This window comes from Falco rusticolus, chromosome 10 (genome assembly GCF_015220075.1).
Source record: "Falco rusticolus isolate bFalRus1 chromosome 10, bFalRus1.pri, whole genome shotgun sequence".
Classification (NCBI taxonomy): domain Eukaryota; kingdom Metazoa; phylum Chordata; class Aves; order Falconiformes; family Falconidae; genus Falco; species Falco rusticolus.
In genome coordinates this window covers 15,988,570-16,005,048 of record NC_051196.1, presented here as the reverse complement: position 1 = coordinate 16,005,048, position 16,479 = coordinate 15,988,570, and the positions used below count along the sequence as shown (strand labels likewise).

The 16,479-nt window shown below is 39.9% G+C and overlaps 1 protein-coding gene across 4 annotated transcripts in view; it reads left to right on the top strand.

The window, feature by feature from the left end:
* The first annotated feature begins 309 nt into the window (after positions 1 to 309).
* Positions 310 to 16,479, top strand: part of PRMT3 (protein arginine methyltransferase 3) — a 63,942-nt gene continuing 47,772 nt past the window's right edge. For 3 of the 4 annotated variants that reach the window (XR_005106489.1, XM_037402237.1, XM_037402238.1), the window contains exons 1-8: positions 310 to 419; positions 532 to 649; positions 1,359 to 1,441; positions 2,748 to 2,797; positions 4,110 to 4,212; positions 6,119 to 6,272; positions 9,560 to 9,701; positions 12,766 to 12,831. Coding sequence is in view for 3 of the 4 variants with exons in the window: in XM_037402237.1 (XP_037258134.1) it covers positions 365 to 419; positions 532 to 649; positions 1,359 to 1,441; positions 2,748 to 2,797; positions 4,110 to 4,212; positions 6,119 to 6,272; positions 9,560 to 9,701; positions 12,766 to 12,831 (771 nt within the window). In the remaining variant the exon portion in view is untranslated. Of the gene's footprint in view, positions 420 to 531; positions 650 to 1,358; positions 1,442 to 2,747; positions 2,798 to 4,109; positions 4,213 to 6,118; positions 6,273 to 9,559; positions 9,702 to 12,765; positions 12,832 to 16,479 lie in introns of those variants that run through there. The other variant, XM_037402239.1, reaches the window with a different exon arrangement.

Sequence of the window (16,479 nt, the reverse complement as noted above, 5' to 3'; positions counted from 1 at the left end):
GCACTCAAATTATGATTTTGAGCTCCGAGGAGAAATAATCTCTTGTATTTTCGGCTGGCGGAGGGTGTGACCCTTTTAACCATTCCCCTGGTTTTCGCTTCTGTGAGGCTAGCAGGGCACCGAATGAACAGCGGAGGCCGCCTCGGCGAGGGGCCGGCGGGTGGCAGCGGGGCCGGCGGGGACGCTGCGAGCTCGCCGTGCCCCTCAGCGCAGCCCCCACAAGATGGCGCCGCCTCAGCCCCTCACAGCGGTGTGAACGATTACGTGCCGCCGCTGGCGGGAACCGCCAGGGCGCGCGCTAACGCCCTCGGGCCCGCCCCTGCGCGTTGATGTAGTGGGCGGGGCGGGCACCCGGAAGCGGCGCATGTGGGGCGGCGGCGGGGCCATGGGCTCTCGGGCGGCCGGCGCGGCTTCTGCAGGTGGGTACCGGGGCGGCTGCCGCCTCCTCCTCTTTCTCCCTTCCCCTGTCTCTCTTCCCCCACCCACCCAGCTGCGCTGGTCAGTAACGGTCCCCTGCTGTGGCCTCCACAGGGCCCAGCGGGCCGCCCGCCGAGGAGGAGATGCCCGAGCTGTCCGACGGCGAGGGGGCCTGGGAGGAGGAGGAAGGTGCTGCCGAGGGCCTGCAGACCCGCTGCCTCTTCTGTGACAGGTAGGGCGGCGGGGGCAGCCCCCCTGCCGCGGCGTGCTGGCCCTGGCCCTGCGCTCCCCGCCCGATGCGGGGCCCTCCCGGGGCACGGTCCCACCCGCGCAGCCCCGCGGGGAAGGGGGGCGGGGCCCGGGCCGGGCCTGCGGGCGGGGCCGCCGCGGGGAGGCAGTAACGCGTGGTGTGCAACAGCGCTCTCCAGCCTGGTCTGGTGCAGGGCCTCTAGAGCCCAAGAGGTCTGTTACATCCAGACTAAAGGAGGGAGTAAAGCAGAAAGCAGATAATCCTCCTCTCCTCGCCCTGAAGCTCCTCTCGAGTTCTCTGTCATCTTCTCCCATCGTTAGTAACTTGCTGTGAATTTTTATTTTCATGCAGCAGGTGTAGCTGGCCAGCTCCCCTCCTATATGTGTGGCCTGTAGATTTCAGGTTTAATGCTGTCGTTGCTTTCAAAGAGTTCATGAAAGTTAACCTCGTTTGTAGTTTTTTCCATCAAAATTTCTGTTTGTTACCTGTTGCTACAAAACAGTTTGCAAACAAGGTAGCAGCTTCTGTGTGAGGCATGAGAGTAAACAGGTGCCCGTTGGCGCTTTCTTAAAGGTAAAAATGATGTGTTCTGAATGTGTTGCTTAGTGGGCTGGAAAAGAGCATGTAAAATGCTTAAGAGTGTTATGGCTTCTAAACACGTTAATGCTGTGTATTTAATTGTTACTTACAGGCTCTTTAGTTCTGCCGAATGCGTGTTCTCTCACTGCAAAACAGAGCATCAGTTCAGTATTTGTGATGTGGTCAAGAAACATGGTAAGTTTTTTTCACAACTTGCCACTTCCATTTGCGTATCGGCATTTTGTTTAAAAAAAATTGTGAAGATCAGCTTGTTTCTGATTTCCTGGTTGTAGTTGAAGATTCCAAGATTAAAAAAGATAAGCTATTGTAGAAAAACACTTATGTGTTATCTTTACATGGACCGTTTCCCATGTGCTTTATGTACTGGTAAAGCGCTTGACTAGTAGCAAAAGTAAGATTGATCTCTGCTGGCTTGTGCTGAGTCCCCACTGCCTATTTGATCAACCTGAGCCAGCCTACTGCAGGCTGGAGTAAGAGCTACTTACCTGATCAGTTGGGAACTCCTGTCTGACTAGTTGTAGTGTTGGGTCAGTAGCTTAACAGAGACCAAGAGGTCAAGTAACTGGGCTATACGGCTGGTGTCCTTTAAACGGCTGTTGGTAGTCTGGCTTTTTTACCCTCAGGTGATCATAGGAAGGCATACCCTACAGTGTCTGTTTCCTTCTTTCCAAGTGGAGCTTAAGGTTGGCTTTCACTTGAAGCTGTCGTATATTTAGGTCAAGGTGGTGACTGAAGAAAGGTACATATAGGAGGATGTATGTGAAGTGGGAGGGGGCTTTGAAAGACTAAGGTAAGTACTGAACTGCTGAGCCTGAAATCCATATCTTATAGCACATAGAAGAAAACTGGAAAGCAGGTGAATGGAAACAGTGTTGGAGAACTGCTGTTTTAAGAGTGCGCGCTAAAAAGGAGAGAGAGAGAAGAGGATGGGAATTATGTGAGGCATTTAAAAATCTGTATGTAAAATTGTAAGATTTGCTCTGGTTTCTGTCTAAAATCCAATGGAAGACATTTTGAGTCACCGTTCTTGAGGAGGCTACATAATTATATTTAAATTACTGTTACTGCTGAGCAAGGTGGCAGTTCTAGACCCATATTGGTGTGTATTCTTGATGAGTAGGGTAAGTTTAAAATTTAGTAAGTAGAAAGCTAAAAATATGAATAAAGGAGCACAGCAGCCTAAAACATCAGCAAGTCCTGGTGTAGTTACTTGCCAGATGAATTAAATCCTTGTTCATAACCATGTTGGCATGTGTTCCATTCTTAATCTGTGGCAAATGTGTTTGTCCTGAGGATGAGAATTTCCTAGTTGAATCCTAAGAAGAGAAATGTGCATGGCAAACTCAAGATAGGAAGACTGCACTAGATAATGATGTACACTCCAAGGAGAAGCTTCCCAGCTGAACAAGTAATTAGTATTCAAGTAATTTTAAAATGTGTGTGGTTTGCTGTAACGCAGGCACTCTCTCTTTCTTTTCAGGACTTGATTTTTATGGATACATTAAACTAATAAACTTTATTAGATTAAAGGTAGGTGTGCCATGTTGCTTTTACGATCAGTGTTTGGAGAATGAGAAATCAAGATGCTGTGCTTCCAATTTGCCCGTTTTTAGTAACTATATGAAATCTTGATTTCTTATTTCTAGAAATAAAATACATGGGAATTGAAATAGCTGTTGATTGGTTTATTTAAATGTGAAGTTGTTTTCATTTTAAATGTATTTAATTAACATGAGTTATATTGTTTCCAGAAGAGGATGTTTAGACTTGCAAAAAGCCTGTGCTATGTAGTATCATGTTCTGTTAATTCATCTCTGCCTTTGACTCTGCTGTCTTACTCCAGCAATGGGTTCACTTCTTGATAACTGAAGTTTCTCAGTCCTTGCCAGCGTGTTGGTATAAAAGACTCTTTACTGGGGATGTGAGCTGGCCAGACCCCTACTGTGCTGTTAGTAAGGTCTACACCTGCTCCCTTAGGTCACAGAACCTAAAATTAATCTCGGCTAAAATGACACCAGATTGTAGAAAGCTGATGGGAACCTACAGTTGTTAGACCTAGACATATTTTTTATATTACGTGACTTTGAAATAATGTTCTTTGGTTGTTCAGGTTTAGACTTAATATCATCTTACCTAATTAATAATTTTTTACTTAAATTTTCAAATCCTGAATCCTCAAATAGATAGGGCATCACTAGCTATGCAAAGTAAATGCAGAAATAGAAAAACTGAAGTCCACAACATGACCTCTCCTTTCCTGACAAAGTATTTACTGGCTGGATGCAAACTGGAAAGAATATAGCATTCTTGACATTTGCCTCTACAGCGCTGTTTGTGTAAAAATACTTAGCATGATTCGTGTCTTGGTTTTGTTGATTAGCCCTGTTGTAAGCTATGAGTCTGATAGTTAAGCATCTGGCTAAACTTAGTTCCTAATAGCAGTGTAATCCTAAAAGTGTTTTTCAATGTCTGTCTTATCTGCTGTGCTTTGCTGCTTGTACTGAATTCCTTGATCCTGTAGCTCCCTGGGCTTTGGGACCCAGACGAGCTCACAGGCGTAGTTTGATGCTGTTCTCTGGTCACCGTGGTTGCAGCGTCAGTACGCTAAGAAGGGTACTTGCTGTCAGAGCCAGGACGGAAGCCAGAAGCTCATTTCTTCACTGTTCTTGCTAGTTAAGAAAAGTAGTAGGCTTTTTCACCCTTTGCTACAAAACTTCTTTGATGCTACCCTGTTTATTTCAATAGGTGGAAGAACAGATCTTTGCCTTATTTTCTTGAATGAAAACGAAAGGCTGGTGTTCTTAAAGAAGCGTAGCTTATACGCTCTTCCCATTCTGTCTAGAAACCAACAGGAGCATATTTGAGTTCTCTCAGCAGCCCGCTGCCTTGGGAAGGAGAGGAATATTTGAAACCGGAGTTAGAAGATGATCTCCTCCTTCAGTTTGGTAAATAAATAAATACATTTCAGTATGACTGTGCAGAATTCTGGGTTGAATGTCATATTGACAGAGTTTGTCATATGAAGCATCATCACTATTATTCAGTTGGCTTACATACATGAGAAGGTCCGCATGCTAGCTGAAATAATGACACAAAGTCATGCTCTGAAATTTTTACTCTGGGTTGGTTTTTCATGACTGAAATTTCCATAGCCCTGTCTTGTTATCTGCATTAACTTGTTGTAGATACGGTGTTCACAGCAGAGATGCTGTATGTAGTAATGAAGCAGGTTGAAGAGGCTCTCCACCTAAGCCTCATTAGAAGATTTATGCAGCTTTTAAATGTAGGTATTTAAAATCAGATGCATTCATTTAAAAATGTATACTATAATGTCCTGGTTTTAGCTGGGACAGAGTTGGCTTTCTTCTTGGTAGCTGGTGCAGTGCCGTGTTTTGGATTTGGTGTGAGGATGGTTTTGGTAACATACTGATGGAACTAGCCAAAGGGATATTCCATACCAGAAAATGTCATGCTGAGTTTATAAACAGGGGGGAGCTGGCTGGGGCCTGCCGATTGCTGCTCAGGGACTGGCTGGGCATCAGTCACCAGGGGGTGAGCAATTGTATTGTGCGTAACTTAATTTTATTTTATTTTTTCGCTTCTCTTTGGATTTTATTCCTCTCCTTCCCTCTCCTTTTCATTATTATTATTTTATTTTTTCATATTATTTATTTTATTAAATTGTTCTTATCTCAGCACTTGAGTTTTACCTATTTTTCCTGATTATTCTCCCTGTCCCGAGCAGCTGTGTAGTACTTGCTTGCCGGCAGGGGTTAAACCACGATGTATAAGTAAGGAGCAAGTTATCTGCCATGTTGAAAATAATCTTGGTCTTTTATACAGGTTCTATTTTGGACCAACCTGGTGTAACATGCTGCATGTGCATAGAATTCTGCTTCTACAGTGGTTCTAAGTGAGCCCTGCTGCATGATAGCAGAAATAAAATGGTAGAGGACATTGGTTGGTTAGTTGAGGAATTTCACTGTATCAGCTCCTGCCTAATGTGTGCTTTTTGCCCAAGCTATAGGCTTTTGAGATGCTTTGAGGCACCATCACAGTTGCTGAAGTGTTATGGGGGTGATCTGAACCTCTGAAATCTTAAGTATCTGTGCTTTGTTTCAGTACCATGGGCCAAATAGTCTTCCACGATTAAAAGGAGTAGATATATGTTTTTTAAATGAAGTCTTTTACCCAGTAAGCTGTCAGTAACTTCTTATTATAGCCAAAACCACAGTAGCACCCTTTTTTTTTAATCTGCTGACATATATTGAAATCACCAGTTGGATTGAGCAAGAGATGAATGGGAAATAGTGCTGAGTCTGAGATTTGGTAGTTAAAAAGCAATGTTTCATCTAGATTTACTCTACTCATGCTCTTGTGACTTTTGTGTGTTCAAAAGCTTTATAAAACCCTGAAGAATTAGTTTAAAAATTAAGAGTTAGTCTAATTATTTAAAAAAATGTTAAATTTCTATACTGTCTTGCTTTCTACCATCAGCATTATTTTTGGCCTCAGAATAACATAACTGGAAAAGTAGAGTATAGGACTGTAATTAACTTAATGACAGTCTAAACATAATGTTTTATTGATAATCAAACACTGGTATTTAAAGAAGCCTGATTGCTTTGCTTTGTTAATTTATAGCTTGCTTCTAGCATACTTGCTTTTACTGAGTGGTGTTGGATTCTGCAGTTAGTCATCAAATTCAGTGATGCTACTTGTGAAACAGACTTGTACAAATCATCCAAACACAGAAGTGGCAACACTGAAGCCACCATATGTTTATGAGCTGCTTTGAAGCAGTATGTGACTGGTAGGTTTGTGGTTTTTTTTTCCTCCCCATTTCATCAGATATAGAAGACCTTTGTGAACCTGCAAACATTTTGCCTTGTAATGGTATAAATGATAGCACAATGCTCCTTGAACAATTAAAACGTGCAGAACACAGAGCAAGACTTGCAGAAGCAGCCTTGGCTAGAGCACACGATGATCTTCAAAAAATGAAGTAAGTGTTTAAACTGAAGTTTTGGGGTTTTTTATTTGATGTGTTCTAGGTGAGGTGAGATGTTGATGTTTAAAGACCAATACGAATTCAGAGGAGAGGTAGAACATAACTATGGAAGGAAACTCATGACTTGTGTTGGGACTGCAGGTTTGACTTTTATCTTGTAGATGATTAGTAAATGTCTTGTAGCTGATTAATAGAAACTGCACAAATTGAAAGAGCAAAGTATGCTTAAGGAATACTAAATAAGCACATGGCCTGGAAACATGTATTCTGCTTCAGACCACTCTTTGTTTTTCAGACACTTTTTTCTACTAGTCCTTTTAGATATGAATTTAAACATTGAAGACGTACACAATGGAGAAGAGAGAGGTGTTGACATTAAATACAGGACTTTAAATGTGTTCAGAGATGCCTGCAAACAGTGGTTGTTAGTGGCAGATCAACTTACAGTTTGCAGAAACCCTCAATGAAATTAATAAAACAACTTCTCAGTCTCAAGTGCGGGTTCTGTTAGTTAGGTTATTCAGTGCATCACAATCAGGAATCAGGACATCCCCATAGCTGTACATGCTACTTATAAATCTTGAAGTCTTCAAAATAGGGATTGATGATGCTGGATAAAATGGGAACATAAACTTCTCATCTGGGCCACACAGGATGAAATCTTGTACAAACGTGTCATGTCAAGATCACACTGATCGGGCATCAAGTAACTGAAACTGTGTTTAAGTGAATTGCAAAAAATTGCGTTCTTTTGTGGAAATGTAAAGCAGCAAAAACCTTGTTTTGTGCAACAGATTTGAGGGCTCATTCTATGTTTTGAGAGTACATACTTTATGTTAGTAGTAACTAAGTGTACCAAAATAAATTCATGCATTCCAGTCCTATTGGCTGTGAACAACTACGCATGTCAAAACCAAACAGTTTTGTCTTCAGTTGGATTTAGCTTACTGCAAATTGTACTTTATAGTGGACAGCACTTTTCTGATATGTGTACATTATGCATTAGTTCATCATAGATAATAAGAAAGAAAGAGTTTTGTGACCCTACTTGGAAAACTTGGATTTTTTTCCTGTGTGTTGTCTTGTCTTATTCTTATGCTTATTTTCATTTAAAAGAAAGATCTTTTCAGGTCATCAGTAGTAATTTCTTTTCAGCTCTCTAAACTTTAATCAGGCTTGTATAGATTTCTTTTTGAGGTTGGTATATCAAATTGTCTGCTGTTGTAAAAGGGAGCCTTTAATTTTTCTTCATCAGTGCAGGCTTTTCAATTCAGCAGGGATTGGCTGGCAGCAAAAATAGCCAGATACAGACCTGATGAAGTAGCACAGTTTTAAATTATGGACAGATGAACCAGTCGCATTGTAGTAGTCTACATGCTGTATGTAATCATAGCGATACTGATCTGTGCTGGAGGTTACTCCACTGAAAGAGACCATCTATAGATGTTTTATTTCAGGTAAACCTCTGTGAAATAAAGATAGCTTGGAAGTCTGATGTGGGGCAAGAATGTTGTACAGGACCTTAATCTGTGGTAACCTGTTTTGTTTTCTGTCATGGAAATAGGTTTGTACTGGTATTTATCAGCTGACTTCAGCTTCTGGAGTCAAAAAGCTAGATCCAGGAAGTTTCTCATGCTATACCCATCTGCAGAGCCTTCTTGGGAGACTAAGGAACTGTAACTTACTTGAGTTACAACGTGGTTGCATTATGCAGGTCCTGATCTCTAAGATGTGGAAAAAATATTTTAGGTTTTTTAATGACTACCTGTTCAGGATCAGTCATGCAGCACCCTAGAGGTTGTTGCCTCCTGAGCCTGGGAATAATAGTGTGAGGATACTCACTAGCTGAATATGAAATAATTTTTGCAGAAACATTTTTCCAAGTTTGCTAGACTGAGTAGACTTGTAGAATTATGAGAATTGGAAGGGGTACAAAGCAAAGGCAGGTAGTTGGAGGCCTAGATTTAAGAGCATGGCTTGTACATCCTGAATTTTTTAATCCCCCTGGTTAGAGGTTATGGCTTTTGGTTTTACTTAACATCTCTAGAGTTTGTTTGGTACTTGTGCTGCACTCATAGACTGGGGGAACTACTGCTTGAATCCTTTTTAACTGATTTTACATTTAAAATTGGGTTTAAATGTTACAGAAGGCTCATTATACTTAATTGTATCTATTTCATGTAAGTTTTAATATAATTTTGATACTTATTTAAAGGTAAGGAAAATGCAAACTGCTGTGGTCAAAAGCAATATTAAAAATAAGATCCAGACTTATTGACTGACTTACAATATGAATTGACAGACTAATGTTGACAAACTTCTAATACGAATTCCTTTACCGCCTTCTCCTCCCCATCCAAACTAGTTAAGCAGAGGTGTGTTTGAGGTGTCAGAACTGAAATAGTATTTTTGGTTTTGTTGTTCTATAAGGATAGTATTGGTGATGAGATGTTACTGACGGCTTCTATAATTAGGTTCCTATTTAAGAAAGTATGGCGGCCCCTGAAGGTCAGCTTTGGCTGTCTTGGAGCTATCTAGGATGCAAGTGGTGTTGACGTTGCACTGTAGACCATGGAGAAATACTGTCTGGTTGAAGCATGTATGCTTTTTCATTTCATTATGGCTATAGTATGAGCTGTTTGCTTGCCAACTTTTAATTGCGTTTTCATGATAAACCCCTTGATTTGTGTAGTTTGTCATCAAAACGGCTTTGAAAAACGAGAAGTGAACATGCGTACTAGGAATGCAAGGCCGTGGAGGTGGAAAAATAAGCACCATGAAATTCAAGGAATTGAAATTTAGCTCTGGTTTGTTTCCACCCAAACGCCTCCGCTGCAAAGCGCTGTCTTGTACCTTCCGCTAGTCACGCAGAATGGTGTGGTTTGTTAGTCTTAGGCTGTTTGTTGTGCTCGGTGCATCACGCAGCCTAAACCACGTGTTGTTTTGACCGCTGCGGTACTAGCTTTTGTACGAGCAAGTGCAACATTAGTAACTCCTCTTTGAAACGAGAAACCCAGTCCAAATGTTGCACTGCCGGTATTTGCTGGCTGAAGGCAGACAGTAGGTATTGCAGGAGGGTGAGGGAAGGAGAACGGCAGTGCAGCAGCCGGGAGGAGCCGGCAGAGGGAAGATGTGCACGCTTAAATCCAGCCCCATTGTTGTCCGAGCCCCCGTGCAGGCTGGATTCCTCACCCCTTCAAGCCCCTTCTCCCCCCCTCCCCCCGCCTCTTTTTCACGGTCCCATAAACATGTCTCAAGGGCATATTTCAAATTGATTACAGACAATTTGCACAGGATTTTGTGATGAACGCAGATGTCAGGAGCAGCTCGTCATCCAGCGCCATTGCAGACCTTCAGGAGGATGAGGATGGTGTTTACTTCGGCTCCTATGGGCATTATGGGATACACGAAGAGATGCTAAAGGTTAGAAAGTCAACTGCATCTTAGTAGGACTAAAGAGGAGAGATGGAATGAAATGGGCTGTGTGCCCATAAATATACTGCAGAGCAGCTGCATTTTTAACCCTTTCTGTACACGATAGTTTTTTCTTAGGTGTTGGTTTGAGAGATCTTTTTTTCAGTTGTGTTTCCTTTGTATAAATTCTGTTTACAGGAAGCATTAGGAACATAAAATCATTTAATCTACAGATATGCTTGAAGATATATTACAGTATCTGTACCCCAACCTTACTTTGCCAAAAGCAGCTTTTCCCTGGGTGCTTAAGAGAAAGGATAAAACATGGTCCAGACAGTGAATATTTTTCTTGAGTTTATATTTTCCATAGGCAAACACATTTCTCAAATATTGTGGTTTCCTATTGCACTAGGTAAACAGAAGTTATTGATATTTGTGTACAGTGCAGCGTGTTGATAACGTGACATTGAACAGCTGGAAAAATTGTATGCTCCTTTTATATCATGAGATAAAAAATAAATGCTTAAAACTCTTCAAAGGCAAACCTGTGTGTGCCCTTTTAACTTAAAAAAAAGCCAACAAAACAAAAAAAAACCCCACCACAAAACCTTACAGCTTATAATTGACATGTAAATCAAAATTGCTTAATGCTTCCTTTTGGAGAAAGTGTCATAGTTGTGACAATCAGAAAAGAGAGTTTTATCATTTTAAGGCATAAATAAATAAAATTCCTGCCTAATATGGAGATAGAATATGGAGTTCTGAAGTGACTTTATCCATAGAGGTAGAATTTATGCTTTGTAAATAATCTAGTCGCCCCAATGTAGAAATATGCATGAATCTGTTGTAAGAGTAGTTATAAGCATGAGGTCAGTTTGAAGAGGAAGGATTTTAAAGAAGCACAGAGATGTCTGCAGCAGTACGTTTTCCAAAATGTGTAATCTAGAGAAATATAATTTAAGTCCTGAAGATAAATAAAAATTATAAAAGTTTGGTTTTGCGGTTGTATAAAGGTGTCATTTGAGATGCTATAGGATGAAAAAACCTTTCAGTTTCCTAGTAAAGCTTATAATAATTCTGCATCTCTGAACAAGGAGATTGGTAGAGAAGAATATTTTATTGTTTTCAGGGGTTGTTTGTCAGAATGCTTTTAAGAAGCCTTTTAATGTTCCAAACATACGAAAACAATTGCTTTTTATCATGTGTGCATTGAGTTTTTTCCTATATGCTAGGTATTCACTTTTTTTAATTACATTGGAATTTTTAAGGAAGCAGTCTTGCTGTCTGATTTTTAAGTCTGTTTCTGACAGTTTTGAAACCTTTTTTTCTTTATGCCTGGTAGTGGTACAGTAAAGTTTCAATTTGATTTTCTTTTGCTGCAAACACTTGAGAGGGTGAACGGTATTGTTACTTTACACTGGCCGAATGGCTCGTGTTTCCCTTGCTCTATTTTTATTGTTCAAGAATTTCTTGACTATCAACCTCATAAGTTTCCTTACCATTTTATTTAAAAACAAAACAAAAAAAGCATTACGTTGAAATGGCTAGTGAGAGAATGGCTAGAGATGCCTGAAGTGAGCAACGGTGCCTTACTCGAGCAGCAGTGCATATAGTAGTGACAGCAGCTAGAATTGTATTGATTAAGTTGGGGCAGTGCTGAGGCAGTATGAGTGGGCAGGATGAAAGCTTTGCAGCTGACTGCTTTCTCGATTGATGCTGAATATTCCAAATCTTTTATTTTTTAAAAAACTTTTTTTGGTTGTTTCAGCAAATCCTGTTACATACTGCAATAGAGGTGAAGTACTAAAAATAGTTGTTCTGAATATAGCATCATAGTAAGCCAGTATGTTTTTAAAGGATCCTCAATTTTTTAATTCATTTAAGTTATGTGTACTTTTAAAGCACAGTTATCAGAAGTTATCCCTAAATATTTCTTTGGAGTCACTGTGTGTGATAATTCTACTAAACTTGAAACTGAATTTCAGAATTTTCCAGCCTCAAAATAATTTGTCCCCAGAATTTTTATGAACATATCCTTTGTTCTCAGTCTCTGGGTTTGGTCGTCTTTTTTATAATAACAAAGACTTTGTTATTTCTCACTAGAGAAAATTTCTTTAGTGTCTGTATTGTTTCTAAAAATTTTTACCTGCCATAGTAGAAAATCAGTAACTAAATATAAGCAGTTGGATTTTATACTATACAGTATTATTTATAGACTTGTCTCTACTAGATAAAAATGGCTTAAAATTTTTATTTTACTTTGCTTTAACACTTGAATTGCATTTGGTTGTATTTGGAATTGCTGTTGCAATTCCAAAACATATACTTGACTCTCAATTTGTGTACCTCCTGATGCATATTAAAATAATAGATGCTTTAATAGATTACCTTGCTGGTAGATTGAGCTATATTGCTTGCTTTCATATACTAAGATGCTATAAATGTTTAGTTAAACACCTGAAAACATTCCAGCTTCTCAGGTTGTGTTGTATTACAGTTAAGTTTGTTTATTATAGCAGACTTTCATAGAATAGGCTGTACAGCTTCAATTACTAGCTTGTTATCAGGTTTGCAAATTTGCAGTTGGTTTAGAAATAGGAAAAGTTAATTTGATCCATAACTTTTTTTGAAGGAATCTGTGTGTCACAGGAGTGTCAGAGAATGAGATGATACAAAACATTCTGAGCTCGTGACTCGAATTTTTACCATGGTATAGAAGGTTGCTATGTAGAGCTGATGCCCTGTTGCCGCTCTATTACTGCTGTTCCTGGAAAGTGGTGATAGAGGTATTAAGAACTTTGAAACATCCAAAATCAAGTGCAGCAGATCAGGGAACTGTAAGCTGCTTTCTTATTTTTGCTTCAGAGGTTTTAACTGGCTTCACTTGCAAAGACAATAAATTCTGAAAGAATATTGTACAGGAAGTGTTGTGATTGCAGAGCCCTTCTAAGTGCAGTAGCCACAAAAATACCTTTAGGCCAAGTTAAAAAGCAATTTTTTGAGCATTTTTTGAACAGTATGCTTTACCTAAGTAGAAAAAGTGAATGCTTTTTTTTTATTCTTTAAATAATAGGATAAAGTGCGTACCGAAAGCTATCGTGACTTCATCTATCAAAACCCACATATCTTCAAGGACAAGGTAGGTAAAACAGCTCAGAAAATACAATAATTTCTGTGCTTTATTTTTTTTCTCAGGTGGTAGAAATCCTTCAGGTTGGCTGCTTTGTAGCTTTGGTAACAGAGTATCACATTGACAAGATTTGATTTAAGGTACTCCGGCTTTATTAGGTGCTAGAGTGCTATTCAACTGCTGGAGGGTGTGAAGTGCTGATAACAGCAGTGCTGATGGCTATTGTCATTGTTCTGTGTGCCATGTCGGGATGCTCATTAATTATGTTGGTGGGGATGAGCCTTGCTTGTCCAGTATATGAAGTGGAATCTATCTTAGAGGGCCTTATTACCAGAATTTAAGTGGATTTTAATTTGTGCCCGATACAGTAAAAACATCCTAGAAACACTGTGTGATTGGAACTGGGGAAGAATTCATACGCAACTGATCTTTACTGAATTAATGTTTCGTCTCTCCAGACGAGGCGGTTATTATTATTAAGGGACTTCGAACCAGGAATGAGTGTTTCACTTGTGGCGAGGGGAGATGGCACTGACGTTTCTTTATGATCTTACTATGGTTATGACCCCTGCACAGTTATGATGCTCTACTTGTCTTCTGTATTTCTGCTGGCTATTTCTGATGAGTTTGTTGTTTTGAGTTATGCTGTGCAGCCTTCTGTGCTGGGTTAGCTTTCCTCTGCTTAGTGTTTACTGTTCTTAAGCTGTGTATGGAGATTTTTTAAGGTGAAATCAGGATGGAAGGCAATCGATGTTGATTTTTTTAATTTGGTTTTGATTGAGACTTTGCTAGTAAGAGGTAGTAGAAGGCTTCAGAATGGTTGTGGAAGTAATTAAAGTGCACCCATCTGCTAACTCTTCAGCTGGAAATTTTGCTAGATATGGTGCATGGTCCTTGCATGTCTTGTCTTGGTTTTCTGTTGGTGACTACAGCAGAAAAGATACTAAGAAAAGAGCTTTCTTCTTTTTTTTGCTTTAATCCATGTCATAAGCCTGTTTCTACTGAACACTTATAAGCTCTTGAATTATGAGAGAACAAGCAAGTGTTGTAGAAACATAATGCTGCCAGGTACTTAAAAGATGAAGGTGACTGCATAGGTGGGTGGCACATCCAACAAAGCAGAAAGATCAATAAAGGAAAAAACTTCTGTAGGAGAAATTTATAGTCTCACAGCTGCCCCTAAAATTGATAACTGCTGGTTTTTGCAGGGCAGGGCCGTTCTCAAGTTACGTAGAATGACTGTCCTAGTGGAACAGTAACTTTTTTCAGCATTTTTTGTACTTCCCCTCTGCTGTATGGGTATACTGGTAATATTCAAAACAAAACATGGATGAACTGTTACAGACAGTGTTGCTTCAGCCCCAACTGTAGATGCATTTGCTGAGGAAACGGGAGATGTGTGTGCTTACTCTCTATTATTTCACATGAAAGCATTCCACTTCTAAAGAAAAGCTTGTCTATTATTGCAACATCTACAAAGTGGTTTCTGAACTTGGTGTTATTACAGCAGTGTCTTGATCAAGATTACCTCAAATTCATAGTGTATTCAAGCCTGTCATAGTGTGTTGAAGTTCAGTGGAAGGGAAGATTCTCAATTGCTTTGACATCCCATCTCACCTGCTTCCATCCAGGTTACTAACTTCTTAACTTAACCACCACTTAACTTCCTGTGTCTGACGAAATGTTGATGTAGCTTTCACTTGGCACGCTGTTATGGAGGATATATGGGGTTTCTTTCAGAGATATAGCTTTGAAGTGACGTGTTAGACTTCTGCTGAAGGAACTATTAAGATGTTTTGCTTAATTTATATATTATATAATGGTCTCAGAACCATATTGATGAGTGAAACTTCCAAATTGAGGAAATTAGCTGTTTTCCCTTAATGTCTGATTACACTTTAAAAAAAAACACCAACAAGCATGACTCTGATACCATATTTACTAGAACTCCCATATGGTATTCCTCCCTAGAAAATACATAGTGATGCTCTTTTTTTCCTGAAAGGACATTTGTGATGTGGGCTGGGAGGAGCTTGTTCAGATAGCTTAATTGGTTGTACTATCTTTTGATGCATATCTGCAGTATCCAAAAGAGTATGATTGCATGGTAAGAGATGGTGACAGAATATGTAGGTTTATTGTACATACTTTATTTAGAACCAGTAGATCTGTTTGTTCTCTCTCAGCTTTGAAAAGAAATTCTTAAAACTTGAATAAGTTCTGATGGCTGCCTTCATTTTCAGCCTGTCAGATATACTTGAGTTGGGAACAGGACAATTCAGATTACCTGGCAGGAGTAGTTAAGGTGGCCTTAATCAGTAAAAGGAAATACGATCAGTTTTACAGCAAGAGCAGTGTTTTGGTGGAAAAATAATTGGTTACTAAAGCGCTATTGCCATGCTTAGCTTTTGTTGTAGAATAGACGTCTGAGGCAGGCATCACTGTCATGTTGAGGGGGGGAAATGAGTTTTTAAACATTGTTCCTCCTAGAAATTCATTGATGGACTTAATGAGCTAAATTACCTGACCTCCTGTTTTTTTGAATTTGAAGTAATTTTTTTCTGTTAATAAAAGTTAGAATATCAGTTTTGATTAGACTGCAGAGAAAGATGTGATACTGCAGTGTATTATGGTATAGTCAAATCGCCAGTCCAGCTGCTCCAGATCTCTGGTGAGAGGCCATATGCGATCACCGCAAGAGTCCGTTAGCTGTAGACCCTTGTCCTTAGGCTAATTGGCGATCATTCTGCTTGTCTTTTTGTTCCTCAGATGTGTTCCAGCTTGTACATTTTCTCTCCCTTGCCTTTTTCTCCACCCCATCCCCTGCCGAAGGCTAGATGTGTTCCATCTGGGTTTTTAAGTGACCAGGGCAGTTGTCCAAAGTGGTGTCTGTTTTGATTTTTTTCCAATTTCTGGTGATTGCTCTCTTTCATACAACTGCACATCAAGATCATTCTTTCACAGCTTTTTTTTTTTTTGGCTCGAACTTTCAGTTTTCATGGCTCAGCAATTTTGTTAACTACCACGGGTAAAGTGTTAGAATAGATGATGTTGGGGGGGGTGAGATTTCAGCAGCTGTAAGAACATTGATTTTTTTTTTTTTAATTTTTTTTTTCCTGGATCTAGAAGACTTCACTCTAGGGATTTCTGTAGCCATTGCGTACTCATATATAACTCGTGAATGAGTTGTAGAATTGACTGCTATTGGAACGTAGCTGCAAAGAGTTGCAAGCAGAACTAGTAACTGTCTGCAACTTCCACAGCCAGCCTCTAAGCAAGATGCTGTAAAAATATTCATCACACTAATGTGGGGGTTTCTCAGTCTGATTCCAGATTGGAAATTGCTCTGTGAAGACAGGTGGCAGTCAACTCCTCAGTCACTGCTTCCCAGTACACCAGAGCAGAAACTCACACTAAGGATAAATAGCTTTTTTTGTTCATGCTGGCTCCAGAATCACTGTTCTGTATCCATCATTGGAACATAGAGAATTGTGTGCCAGGGAAGGCAAGCAGACTTAATGTGCAGAGCATTCAAGTATTTACTTTCGTGCTGTTTGTCAGGTGAAATTTAAAAGTCCGCATGCAATTTTTTGTTGTGCCAAAGCAAGAATGCTCTACAGCTGATGCGCTAGAAGGTTTGTTAGTAGGGTTCATTAT